Source organism: Lampetra fluviatilis, chromosome 22 (genome assembly GCF_964198595.1).
Source record: "Lampetra fluviatilis chromosome 22, kcLamFluv1.1, whole genome shotgun sequence".
Lineage (NCBI taxonomy): Eukaryota > Metazoa > Chordata > Hyperoartia > Petromyzontiformes > Petromyzontidae > Lampetra > Lampetra fluviatilis.
The window spans coordinates 12,775,772-12,789,330 of NC_136296.1; the positions used below are offsets into that span (position 1 = coordinate 12,775,772).

At 58.2% G+C, this 13,559-nt stretch overlaps 1 protein-coding gene across 5 annotated transcripts in view; it reads right to left on the reverse strand.

Annotated features, from left to right (window-relative positions):
- Positions 1 to 13,559, reverse strand: part of LAMA2 (laminin subunit alpha 2) — a 94,776-nt gene that overhangs the window by 21,534 nt on the left and 59,683 nt on the right. For all 5 annotated transcript variants that reach the window (XM_078866528.1, XM_078866532.1, XM_078866531.1 and 2 more), the window contains 15 exons: positions 12,766 to 12,909; positions 12,077 to 12,256; positions 10,884 to 11,066; positions 10,236 to 10,363; positions 9,679 to 9,796; positions 8,772 to 8,915; positions 7,416 to 7,540; positions 6,408 to 6,494; positions 5,707 to 5,900; positions 3,593 to 3,735; positions 3,330 to 3,428; positions 2,272 to 2,383; positions 1,671 to 1,833; positions 939 to 1,149; positions 38 to 154 (listed from right to left, as the gene is read on the reverse strand). In XM_078866528.1, the coding sequence (XP_078722654.1) occupies positions 38 to 154; positions 939 to 1,149; positions 1,671 to 1,833; positions 2,272 to 2,383; positions 3,330 to 3,428; positions 3,593 to 3,735; positions 5,707 to 5,900; positions 6,408 to 6,494; positions 7,416 to 7,540; positions 8,772 to 8,915; positions 9,679 to 9,796; positions 10,236 to 10,363; positions 10,884 to 11,066; positions 12,077 to 12,256; positions 12,766 to 12,909 (2,148 nt within the window). The remainder of the gene's footprint in view (positions 1 to 37; positions 155 to 938; positions 1,150 to 1,670; positions 1,834 to 2,271; positions 2,384 to 3,329; positions 3,429 to 3,592; positions 3,736 to 5,706; positions 5,901 to 6,407; positions 6,495 to 7,415; positions 7,541 to 8,771; positions 8,916 to 9,678; positions 9,797 to 10,235; positions 10,364 to 10,883; positions 11,067 to 12,076; positions 12,257 to 12,765; positions 12,910 to 13,559) is intronic.

The window sequence follows — 13,559 nt, forward strand, 5'->3', positions numbered from 1 at the left end:
CACACACACGCACACACAAGCACACACACACACGCACGTCCAGTCCATCCACGACGGCGTCGGCCTGCCCGCGGGCCGCCTCCACCATGCTCTGTCCATCCTCCAGGGCCTTGTCGGCCTCCTTGCGGCCGTCCTCCACCAGCTTCCTCTTGCCCTGGCGAGACCATCCAACAAGCAGCGTCACTCGGCAGCGACGCAGACCGGGCCCGTGACGGTGGTGGCGATGGTGACGGTGGTGGCGATGGGGACGGTGGTGACGATGGTGACGGTGGTGGCGATGGTGACGGTGGTGGCGATGGGGACGGTGGTGGCGATGGGGACGGTGGTGACGATGGGGACGGTGGTGGCGATGGGGACGGTGGTGACGATGGTGACGGTGGTGGCGATGGTGACGGTGGTGGCGATGGTGACGGTGGTGGCGATGGGGACGGTGGTGGCGATGGTGACGGTGGTGACGATGGTGACGGTGGTGGCGATGGTGACGGTGGTGGCGATGGTGACGGTGGTGGCGATGGGGACGGTGGTGACGATGGTGACGGTGGTGGCGATGGTGACGGTGGTGGCGATGGGGACGGTGGTGACGATGGTGACGGTGGTGGCGATGGTGACGGTGGTGGCGATGGGGACGGTGGTGGCGATGGTGATGATGATGATATTGTTGTTGGTGCTGCCACTGTGGAAGTTAATGGTAATGATGGTGATGCTGATAATACTACTACTACTGCTCGTGCGGATGATGATAACGATTACATAACTACTAATGCTCATGATGAGCTGTGACTAATGATGTACGTAAATGTAACTTATTTCACACTATACGGAGCCAACCGTGCTAATGATGACGATGCTATCCGCCGCGAATAATAGCGACGATTCTGCCCGCTGCTGTTGTGACAACACTTCTGCAATCGTGATTATGACGACGATGATCCCCTCACGTCGAGCTGGCCGATCGTGCGGAGGTTCGCCTCCGAGAGCCGATCCGAGTCGCGGATCTTCCCCTGCGCCTGCGCCAGCAGCGACTCGGCGTCGCGCAGGCGGTCGCCGTGCGCGCCGAGCGTCGCCTCGGCCTCGCTCGCTCGCTTCTGGTTCTCTCCGTGCGGCTCGGCGAACTCCTGCTGCACGCGCGCCAGCAGCTCCTCCGCCTCCCTGCACGCGGCGCCGCCCGGGGGAAGGGGGAGGGGGGGACGGGCGCGACCTTTTGACCTCGCGTCGATATTTAATTCGTCTAACGATATCGCAACGGTGATTTGTGAAATTCACCACAATGATCAAATATGTACGCACAACACAGTTCGGCGTCACGCCCAGGCTGGTGGTGGTGGTCGAGGCAAAGGAGGTGGTTGATGCAGGGTAGAGGAGGTGATGAGAGTGGTGGCCGTGGCGGTGGAGGCAGTGGGAGTAATAATGGTGGCAACTCTTGGCCACCCAAAGGTGGGGAAAAGTGGGCAATTTGGCCTGGGGCCTCACAGAAAAGAGGGCCTCACTAAGGGCCTGTTTTAAGTGGATCGCGAATTCAGGGTGGGGTCCCCACGTGGTATTATTCTACTCCGGGGGCCTCCTGCAGCCCCCCCCCGTGCGGCCCTGGATGGCAGCGGTGGTGTCGGTCGCGACGGTGGGGGCCGTCGGGTCGGGCGTGGGGGGCGGGGGTGGCGGGCCGCAGGCCTCACTTGTGCTCTCCGCGCGCCGCGGCGAGCGGCTCCACCAGGCGGCGTGCGCGCATCTCCTGCAGCATGCGGCCAATGTCGGCCTTGATTTGCGGAAGGTTCCCCTCGGGGGAGCCGTCATGCCCGCTGAGCACCGCGTTCAGCTGCCGCGCGTTCTCCACCAGCGCTGCGGGGCCACACACGCACGCAACACGAGCGCTGGCCGTGAGCACGAGGCCGTGCGGACCGAGGCCAACGGGAAGGCCCCCGGCGAGGCTCCCGCTCCTGAGACTGGCTCGGAGGAAAGTTTACGCTTCTAAAAAAGAGCTAATAGCTCCATGGGGCTTACCTCGTAAAATAAAGACAGTTTAGTTTATGGCGCTGTAAGAATTGTCATTAAGCAGTGAGGGGCAGCCAGCAATTGCCCAAGCTCTGTGGACCTATATGTAGATGTTGACCAACTCCATTAATGAGTGAATTATTCATGTGGGAGAAAACCGGATTACCCGGAGAAAATCCATACGTGCGGGGGGGGGGGACCGACAATCCACGTACGGATGTAAATGAACAACCCCCTTGCTGCTGCTGCCAAATGGACGACATGCGGATGAGATGTCTCCCTCACCCTCGGCGGCGGTGGCCGTTTTGCGGACGAAGTTGTCCACCTCCTGGGCGCGGGCGAGCGTGCGGTTCGTGTCCTTGTCCACCTGCTCCCCGTCCGCGTACACCTGCGTCGTCTGTGCGGGGAGGAGAGGGTGTCAGGATTCACTATTGGTGCGAAATCAAGGGCTCTGACCAGTAATCCAGAATACGCCCGATCTCGTCACATCTCGTAAGCTAAGCAGGTTTGGAGAGAGCTTGGAAGGGCGACCACCACACACACGCGGGGTCTCATAGAGCGGAGCTCCGCTCGGTTTGGGCAGCAGAGGGCAGTGCTGCACAGTCCACTGCTCTGCACAGTTACCGGTCAGACTATGCTCCCCACCATCGCCAAACCCACCCTGCCTAGCGTGGTGAAGTACGGTGAAAATAACCCCCATGACCTGCACAATACGGAGGGGCCCTCAACCAATAGTGGATTGAGAAACTCCTCTGGCAGGGAACAGGGTGATCCGGGAGCGGACGTCCGGGGCGTGACGGACAACCACACCTGGTGGCGGTGGCACCTGGAACATGCTGCGGGAGGAGGCAATGGCACAAACCTCCGACTGTAACGCGTACGTTTTCACAGGCAATATTATGATTCAAAGATAGTTTAACTCATAAATTATCATCGCTAAAGTTCACCGGTAAGTTAAAGAACAACTCTCATAAACATAGCAATTTGGTGACCGGTGTGAGCTGAAGCGCTACTAATTGATGCATCAACTGCTCGCACGCGCGACAAATTCATGTGTTTGGCTGTGTCGGGTGGTGGAGGGTCTCACGACACAAAATTGGCCAGATCATTACAAAGTGGCCAAACCCATGATTTCGAACCACTACCGGACTCCGCTTTCCTGAGCGGCGGCTCAAGAGAGAAAGCTCTAAAGAGCGGCGAGGACGGAGGGATATCGAGGCAAAGCGCCGTCACCGTGCTGAGGCCCGCACACTCGGGAGCAGCGCGAGGTGGCCGTGCGTGCCGTGCGGCGCTGCGGCGCGATTGCAGCCGGGGGACACGGGGGCCGGGCGAGGTGCACCCACCCGGTTGAGCAGCTGGTCCATTTCCGTGACGAGTCCGCCCAGATTGGTCTCGGCCACCGTGAGCAACCGCGTGGGGTCTCTCTGCGGGGAGAGCTGGTGCTGCGGGGGGCGAGACGGCGGCGGCCGTGGCATCGTGAGCGAGACGGCCTCGCGGGTGCAGCGCGAGTACGGTACAACGTCGCGTGTGCGACTCGTTGGGGGGTGAAGGGCGTGGGCAGATAGGCGATAGGGTCGTTCTTGCACGCGCACAGACACGCACGCACCTTGAGCAGGTGCGTGGCATTCTCCATGGCGGTGAGGCGAGGGTACGGAGCCGGGATGGTCCCCGTCACGTTGACGGACATGAGCAGCTGCCCCATGGAGTCGAGGTCGCTCAGCAACACGCCGGTGCACTCGTCGTCGCACGCTGTGGGGGCAGCGCGACGCACGCACTGAGCAGGAGCACTCACGCGCTCATGCCCTCACGCTCATGCCCTCACAGTCATGCCCTCACGCTCATGCCCTCACGCGCATGCCCTCACGCTCATGCCCTCACGCTCATGCCCTCACGCTCACGGCACACGCACGCAGCCCGTGGCCCCTGAATGGCAACCGGAGTTGAAATTCAGCCAGGCCTGTTTGGGTCGCTGACCCACAAAATAGTTACCCACCCGGCATACCACATCCAGCAAAGCACCTCTTGCATTGGCTGTGGCTACCAGTGACGTGAAACCTCCACCAAACTAGTTTCTATACTACAGTCTATATTGTCTGCGACAGACAATGCTACAGTCCATATTACAGCGTGTACAGTCGATGGTCGTACAGTTTCTAGTCTAAAGTCCACAGTTTAATTTTAGCTGGGCCTGTGTGATTGGTGATCAAGAAAATACGTCCACAGGCAGCACACCACGTCCAGCATAGCTCACGTGGCTAGGGAAAGGGCTACTCGTGAGTTGCCTGCTGCTGCAGCTATCTGGATCGATGCTGAGTGAGAAACAAAGTCCCTGAGCACACTGCTGGCTCCAAGACCACACAAGCACACACACCTCATGCATGGGGGATGCAGAAACACAGCGATTAGGTTATTTTAACACAAACAAAACAGTTATGTTGCATGTGGTATTTTTTGCTTCCTCCAAGTTATGGTATCGTGATGGTTACAAAAAGTTGTTATCGTTAAACCAATCCGTCGTCACGTGCACAATCGCTAGCAGTAGGCATGTTACGTTCATCTGAGATCTAACCCAATGATATGCGTTTTTTATTTTACATAAAAACTGACATGAAGTTGGTTTCATAATTGGCCAATCAAGTCTTGTGAATGCAAGTTATTTTTGGCCATAAGTTGCGCCTTTGGAACACAGCCCAAATGAGCTCTGGGCTCTGTAACGTCGCGATGTCCCTCAAGCACACGGCAAGCGCACGGCACACGGCGGAGACACCGCACGGGGAAGGAGAAGGCAGAGGAGGCCCTGGAGGCCCTGGAGGCCCTGGAGGCCCTGGCTGGCCTGGAGGCCCTCTCTCCCTCCGTGGACGCTGCTCCTGGCCATCGCTCGCCCTCCGCACGAGGAGATGCGCTCGTCACCCGCGACGAGCGGAACCTCGCGCGTTCTGGGCCGGGGCGAGCCCCTTGCCGCGGAAGAGTTGACGCTGCCCTGCCGGCGCCGACCCCTGGCCAGGCGGCTCCGTGGTGGAGGAGAAAGCGGACCGCTAGCGGAGGGTTGTGAGTTCGCATCCTGGTTGGGGGTTCACTCGGCCCATATTCTATCCGGGGCCGATAAAGTGCGGACCGCTTTGTGGGGAAGTCAACAGTGGTTGTGATATGGATATGATACTGGACATCTGTGACAAAGAGCTTGAAAGCTCATCGCATTTCTCCAGAATAAATAAATTCCTAAATTCTGGTTTGAGTAGGAAGCCACTTGTGACTTTTTTTACTCGCGCTTCAGCCAATGCAGTCGGCTTGCATTCGCGCAGCCACCCACGACAAGCGGCTTGCGCACGGCGCGATCCAGGCTCCATCCTGCTTGGCCCCCGGGGTCTGACGAGATTGGGTGCATTGCGGCGGGTGGCTCTGCGTCGGTAAGGAATTGAGGCCACTCAGGAGGCCCTTGCAGACAGGCATCGAGGCTGTATCGTCTTGGACTGTCTGCCCCACACCAACATGAAGGTTCGTAAATACAGTAACATAGACAAACGTTCGAGCGTGCCCAGAACTGTGTGTCAATTCTACACGGCTGCTGGACCTTGTGAGTCGCGAACAGCTTTACTCGGAGCCACAGGCCACTTGGGCCGTAACACTCGTATCTCCCGTGGCAATCGGAACGGCCTGCTTCACAGCGAGCGGAGCGGCCGGGGAGTGTGGAAGGTGGGCGGGGGGGGGGTTAGTACGTACACAAGCAGCGGGAGGCCACGAGCACGTGGCGCGGCATGCACGAGTCACACAGGCGCCCCATCACGCCGGGCCGGCACGAGCACTGGCCCGTGTGCGGGTTGCACGGGTGGTGCGTGCTGCCCGCCACGTGGCACCCACACGGCTGGCAGGATCCGCCCGGAGACGTGGGGTCCCCGTAGAAGCCAGCGGCACACCTGCGCGGGGGGGGGGGGGGGACGAGGTGAGCGAGGAGGACGGGGGAGGAGGAGGAGGAGGAACATGTAAACGTGGCGAAGTGGGGCAGGTCACCGCGTGGAAGGGAGGCCGACTGCCAGAGATGTCGGCAGCTGCCGTGATGTAACGCTAAACTGTTTAAGCAGTGGACAAACAGGGAGGCTGCCGTGCTGTGACGGTTAGCACACCGGTTCGAGTCCATCTCGCGGCAGGGAAGTTGAAGCTTTCGTACAAGTCCCTTCAGTCGTCCCGCTGCTGGCCATGCGCCAGTTTAAACGTGCGCACCGCGGCATCGTGACGTGACACCGACGAAGAGAAGAATTGTCACGCACGTGGCAATTACACCTCGGCGGAGTTGCTCTGCACAACTTAAAGGAGCCTCTAGCAGCGGAACGGCTCTGGGAAGGGAAGGCAGCACACAGCTGCTGCTGCTACTGCGACTGCTACTTGCTGTTACTGCTGCTACTGCTGCTTTTCGAGGCACTCACTTCTCGCAGCGTGGGCCCTCGTACCCCTCGGCGCACGCGTCGCAGAAGTAGTCGCTCTGTCCCACGGTGACGCACGTGGGGCTGAAGCTGTCGGCACGCAGGAGGACAGGGCACGTCAGCCGCAGGCGACTTCACGAGCGCCACCACGCACGCCTCCACGCGCACACCGCACACACCAGCAGCATAGCGGGTGGGTATGGGCCCTGCTGCAGGGAATGAAACGAGGCCACCCCATTCCCACCACCCCCCCCCCCCTGACACATGCTTGCTCGATCCCTCTTTAGCCGCCACTTCGTCGTGAGTCTCCACCACCGGCCATCGTCCTGGCGACGAGGTGCCCTGCCCAGGCCCACGCACCGTCACTCGTGCCCAAGGAGGCCTCTGACCGGCGTGTGTTTTCTACCCCACGTGATCCTCTCGCTAACTCCGAGTGTGGGTCTCTGTCCACACTTCTCTGCGTGCGAATTTCCATGGTCTGGTCCACATACCATAGCAAGTAATATATATATATATTTTAATTAGCTAAATTTTACATGCTGCATGAATATAAATATTTATTTAAAGCAGACTTCAGGGAGAATTGTGCTGCGGTTAGCACACAAAACTGACCAGTAGAAGGGCGTGCGTTCGAATCTCAGCCGGGAGTCAACTGAGCTCATTATCCCTCCAAGGTCAATAAAACGAGGAAGCCAAATAGGCGATCGTCGACGGAGACGGCCTCCAAGACCCCAAGGGCACACGTGTCTCTGTCTCTGCTGTGATCTGGGAGACACTGCGTGTCGGAGCTCGGGGCTAGGGGTGGGTTTCGTGGGTGGGTCCGGTGCCAGACCACCCTGTTTCGAAGGAGGAAGGGGCATCGTCATTGCCAGATGTGTTCAGTTTGTAATAATTGTGTTTGTGCACCTCTACCAACCCCCGAATCTCTCAATCACTTTTTGTTCAGCGTTTGGGGCCATGTGGCCGGGTCGGGTGTCAGCGAGCGGTGACGGCGCTGCCAGCAGCGGTTACCTGTTGCCCGGATCCTGGGAGGGGCAGGCGCAGCGGCGGCAGTCACCCGGCGAGCCGCGCACCACGCCGTAGAACCCCGGCTGGCAGAGCTCGCAGTGCGCCCCCGCCGTGTTGTGCTGGCAGTTCTGCGGGAAGAGCGTGGGAGGGCCGGCGTCACAGGTGGCCATGGTATCACTTTTCACGCAAAGGCACGATATCGACGCTCACGATTTAACGGGATGTAATTTTCGTTACGATACGATACCAGTTTTCACGAAACTTTTAAAAATCAGTTTGGAATCAGGTGACGAACGCTAACAATGCCGATGTCGCTGGCTCGGTCCGTCAGCAGCGGCGTAGATTTTAGATAGTAATGATGATAATTATCCTGCAGTAGAACTCCTCCTGTCCGTGATGAACTGGGAGGTGAACTTCACGGATCCCACCTGTGAGCTGCCCAGTCCCCACCAGAGAGGAGCCCCTCGTGGGGCACCTCCAGCCTCCACAGTGCGCTAGCACCGCCCTCATAGCAGAGCCACGGGGGAGGGAGCGGGAGCGTGAGGGGAGGGAGCGTGAGGGGAGAGAGCGGGGGGAGGGAGCACGAGGGGAGGGAGCGGGCGGGAGGGAGCTGTGGGAGTGCTGGGGCTGGCGGGGTATATTTATTGCTCACGACGTGCCCTTTACAAGTCCACTTGAGTTCCTTTTCAAAACACAAATCTTTCAAACGGAGGAAGGGCTCTCTGTCGATGGTAATCCCGGAGATCCTGTCCCATTCCCTACAGGAACAAATGCTGCGCCAGTATCCCTTGTGGAAACAATTGTTGGCTGCCACGAGTTTCTGTCGCGGCCGGCGGGACACGTAACCCGGCTGCGTGGCGCAGCGGTAGAGCGAGCGGCTCGCAGGCGGAATATTCCGGGTTCAAACCCCGATCGGGGTCAACGCAGCCCTCCCTCCCTCTCCAGCGGGTAGAATGAGAACTGCTCTGCGGGAAGTAGTCACCCTCTGTCATTTACAGCTCGTTTTTTAGCCACTGCTGGATGAAGACCTCCCCATGCTGGGTCAATCATAGGGATTGTTTGACCTTACTTCACCACGTTTAGTCAGTGCGAGTATTCGAAGGGAGGGCCCAGCACCGGTTCAAATATCACTCGGCACTAACGTCAGCCGTGGCCTGGGATTGAACCCAGCCCTCTGGGTTCATAGCGCGGTGCGCTAATAATTGGTCCGCCGGCCCACCCGTAACCACAATAGTAACGTGGAGTTTCCGTAACTGGCTCAAGAGTTGCAGATCACGTTCACGTCTCTCCCATGTTAATGAACCCCACGTCGGGGAGAGGGGACGGGGGGCCGCGTGACGGTGGCCGTGCGGTGCCCACCAGACATTTCCCCGTGTCGGCGTCGCAGCTGCCGGAGTGGCCGTGGCACTGGCACGCGACGCAGGGCGGCACGACGTGGTGCGGACGCGCGCCCCGCACCGTCAGCTCCATCCCGCTCTGCCGGAAGTACCCCTCCGAGCACTCCTACGGGGGCGGCGCGGGGGGAGCACGGCAGGGTGAGGAGACGGAGGGGGGAGGGGGCAGTCAGCGGGCACCGACGGTGGGGGGAGGGCGGCGAGCGGTGCAGCAGGAAGAGAGGAGGCAATAACAAGAATTATTACATTTTATATGGCGTCATTCATGCCAACAGCATCCCGAGGTGACCGAGGGGGGCATGGGTGGGGGGGCTCCGCGACGAGGGGTCGTTCGAGGGAATCGCCGGCGTGGAGTCCGCGAGAGTTTTTTATGTTTTGTGATTTTTTTTCTCTCCGTAAACAGTCTGGCTGCTGAGCAGGGGTCACGTCGGGTGAAGTAAACTGAAGTGAGCACTGTCCCCGCGTGCTGTCCGCACGACCTGTGCACACGCGGTATCCCGCAGCTGTCCCGCAGATGGTGGATGTTGGAAATTGAAAGAACGCACTTTTATTGATTTCACGCGAATCACGCAGGCGTGCTCATCACGCCGCAGGTGCACACGGCAGTGATGCGTGTGGTGTGGTTGAGATGAAATTCAACACAAAAATAGCTCAAGTCAAAGATGCATGCCAATACCTACAAGAGACAGAGATCCCACGTGTAGTTCACATATTCTATTACAGCAACTATTAGCAAGCACCTATTGAGGACTGCATGGTGCATAAAGGGGTGGAGCGGCCAGGACCACGGCCGGCCACCTTTGTCTCCCTCGTGGGCGACACAGACACACACACACACTGTCCCACGTGAGCGTGCCGCACGTCTCTGGTACCTGGCAGGACAGCCCTGAGTAGCCCGTGGGACAGACGCATCTCTCGATCTGCCGGGCTCGCTCGCTCAGCGAATTCCCGTTTTCCTCCACTCCGACCTCCAGAGCGATGCCCGAGATCCTGCGGAATTACCGCCGCGAACAAAATCCCCGTGAGAGAACGCACACCTGGACACCTGCACACCTGGACACCTGGACACCTGGACACCTGGACACCTGCACACCTGGAGCGGCGTGGGGGGTTCGATGGCAGCACTGGAGCGTGACGGATGGCGTCAGATTCTGTTTCGTTGTTAGCTCACTGATCCAGGAGAGCCACACACAAAGTCGTCGCGGGACTCTCTTTAACGAGGGTCCTGCCGTGGGATTTTGCTCAGAGATGTTTCCAGTCGACGAGTGTTCATTATAGACGTGAGAGGAAAGTGGATAACCCAAGGAAAAGCGCACGCACGCAAGGAGGCAACGCTCTATCCTCGTACAGATGGGGGACATGACGATTAGTCCACTTGCTGTACTGCGCGCGCACATTGGGGGCTCTCACTCCGGCCGGCGTCACTCACCGGGACTGCCTCATCTGGCGGCCGTGCGAGGCTCTGATGAGGATGTAGTCGATGTCGTTGATGACGGAGAGGAAGTCGGAGCGGCTCACCGCGTGTTCGGAGCCGCCGCTGAAATACTTCCAATTGTACTGTTGGGTTCAGAGGCACGGGGAGCAGGGGGAGCAGGGGGAGGACACCGCAGCAAGGAGCTCACAACGCCAGGTAACGAGCCGCCCTGGCACGGTCTCGACGCCCGTGAGCTCGCCGGCCGCGCGGTACTTTTATTTTCATTTCAAAACACAGCCCAGGCCCAAGATCGCGCGTGGAACGCGTGGATTGTGCAACGGTTATCAGACGTCCGCTTTGCTTTTGGGAGGCGTGCAGAGGTTAGCGGTAAGGAAGCCGATGGGGTAGCTCCCAGGACAACATGCGTTATCATACTCGCAAAGTTTTGGGCAACCTTTTGCTGAACGTGGCCGGCTATCAACGGGACAAGTCCCGAACAGCAGCACAACTTCGCGGTCAAGCTGTGTTCGAAGGGGACAGACGGGGCAGATCACGGCCAATGCATCAGCACTTTCAACCTGAGTGTGAAAGGATTCGAAAGACAGAGTGGAGACCCCCTCCCCATCCCCATCACCGGCCCCACGAGGTTCTCCCCCCCCCCACCTCAACGAGCGCGACGGCGTGCTCGGCACGCTGCGCGGCCGGCGGGCCGCGCTCCTGGTACGCGATGACGACGTGGTTGCGAGCGCCCTTGATGATGACGAGCGGCTCGTGCGACGACGGGCCCACCTCCTCGCGTGCCTCGAACGAGAAGCTGTAGCGCAGCGTGCCCCCGTAGGCCGAGAGCTGCACGCACACGCGGCGACGGTGGCACCGACGTCAGTGGCGCTGGCCGGGCACACGGACCGGCGAACTCGGCCTCATCGCACGGCCAGATCGACACGCCGTCGCGGTCAAAACCGTTGATACCGCGAGCAAAAAGGCAAAGATCCCCGCATAGCCTTAACAGACTGTTGGGGCAAGTGCTGTAAGCGAGCCCTCACAGTACGTGACACTGCACAGTCGTGAATCACTGTGAACACATTGTGAGTATATGCATCAGAATATTGATTTGTACTGGAGGAATCTGATAAGATATTTAATACAGATGTCCAGTGCATGGATCTCTATGCGAGTCTGTAGGTCTCTATGTGAGTCTATGAGTCCCTATGTGAGATTTCACAGCAGTGAACCACTGTGGTCTCAAATAAAAAAAAACGCATTGGAGCAATTCACCACCTCGCATCAACTGAAGCCATTTTCTGTACAACTACTAATTTGGCCAGAGCGTTAGTAGTTCAAGTTCATTTATTAGGTATAGCCAGAGGTGGGACAAAGTCATTGTTATGCAAGTCCAAGTCGAGTCGCAAGTCATCAAATTCATGACTCGAGTCTGACTCGAGTCCAAGTCACATGACTCGAGTCCACATCTCAGAGGTGGGACAAAGTCATTGTTATGCAAGTCCAAGTCGAGTCGCAAGTCATCAAATTCATGACTCGAGTCTGACTCGAGTCCAAGTCACATGACTCGAGTCCACACCTCTGGGTATAGCCCTGTGAGCCATTCGGCTCTTGAATCGGGTGCAACCGCAACAAACAAAAAACTAAAACATGAACAAAAAATATCTTAAAGTGAATATGTGACTAAGTGCAAACAGAAAATCCAAGAAAAGACAGCAAAATATTGCAGAAAAAACACCGTACACCAACGCGGTGTGCAAAAATCCCAGTGGGATGCAAGTCAAACAACAAGATTTCGATTCACACGGCAAGAGGAATGATAGGAAGGGAAAGAATCAGACGAAGGAGGGAGTGACCTTGTGGCCCAGGAACTGCTTGGGCAGCCTCCAGTAGAACGGCTCTCCGGGCAGCTCCAGCAGAGCCTCGTCGGCGCTCACGACGACGTCCGGGCGCTGGTAGCGCACGCCGCGCGTCGTCTCGCGCAGCGCGGCCTGGTCCACCACCGGCAGCACCGCCTGCTCGTGGCCCAGCGTCACCTGCACGCGGCGCGACCACACCGGGAACGCACTCATCCACGCTTCTACTCCACGTGGAGCCCCTTGGCTACTCCACATGGAGCCCCTTGACTACTCCACATGAACCCCCTTGGCTACTCCACATGGAGCCCCTTGGCTACTCCACATGAACCCCCTTGGTTACTCCACATGGAGCCCCTTGGCTACTCCACATGGACCCTCGTGGCGTAATGGGCCAAATTTGTCAAATGTCATATACTACTCGGAAATTACTTAATTGGGAAATTTCACATCACGACATCGTCCCCTACTGGTGGACTAATTCTACTCGCAGATCATGGGCACACGGGGAAAGCTGCTACCTGGGGTCCGCTAGGCTAAACTGCCGCTGGACCCATGAAATGTACTGCATGGGAAGCGTGTGGCATAAATAATTCGCGACGACGACGATGATGACATTTCAAGCGAGCAGAGTAAAGTTCCGTAAAGCGGTGGCGGTGGCGGTGTTCATAGTGGTGGCGGTGTCGCACCTCCTGCCGCACGAGCCCCAGCGCCTCGGAGCACTCGGAGGAGACCCCGAAGCAGAAGCACTGGCTGCAGCCCTGCGGGTTCCCGGCGTGGAGGCCGAACATCCCCGGGCCGCACGTGTCGCATTTGAGCCCGTGGGCGTTGGGCTGCACGTGGCGGTGAGGGAGGGAAGAGAGGGGCGGTCGGCACGCGGTCGGCGAGTGGCGTCGACGTCGATCGGGCACCGATTCAACAGCTGTCAGTCGCCTCCTGATCACTCGTCTACAGACACTACCGTGGTCAATGTTCCCGTGAACTTCACTCACTCATTCGCTACTTTCGCTCACTGAAGGTCAGTTACCTCCTCATAACTATTATATCACTGCGACGATAATTACTGTCCCTATGAATCTCCCTCATTAATTCAGCCACTCATCCACACATCTCTTATCTCTCTCTCTGCACCGTCCCTTGCATCCATCCACTTTGGGATTCCCACCTATTGTCGATTTTCCCCGATGTCTCACAATAACCCTGCCCAAGTCAAGAAGCCTGTTGACCATTTTCTACAACTCTGCTGCTTATTGGGTCTGCATTCAGGCACCGAGATTTAAACCCAAGACAAATTGAGCAGCGCGTGGAGCCGCGTCACGCTGTGTCTGTGTGTAGTCTGCGTACACAAGCGGTGCCTCTGCGGCACACCGGGGGTGCGTTTGGTTGATCTTGAGAAGACGTGGGTGTTCGTTCGCAGACTCAATAACTTTGCCGGGAAGTTTACACTTGTTGTCTTTGTATTTGGTTTGACGCGTTTCCATAT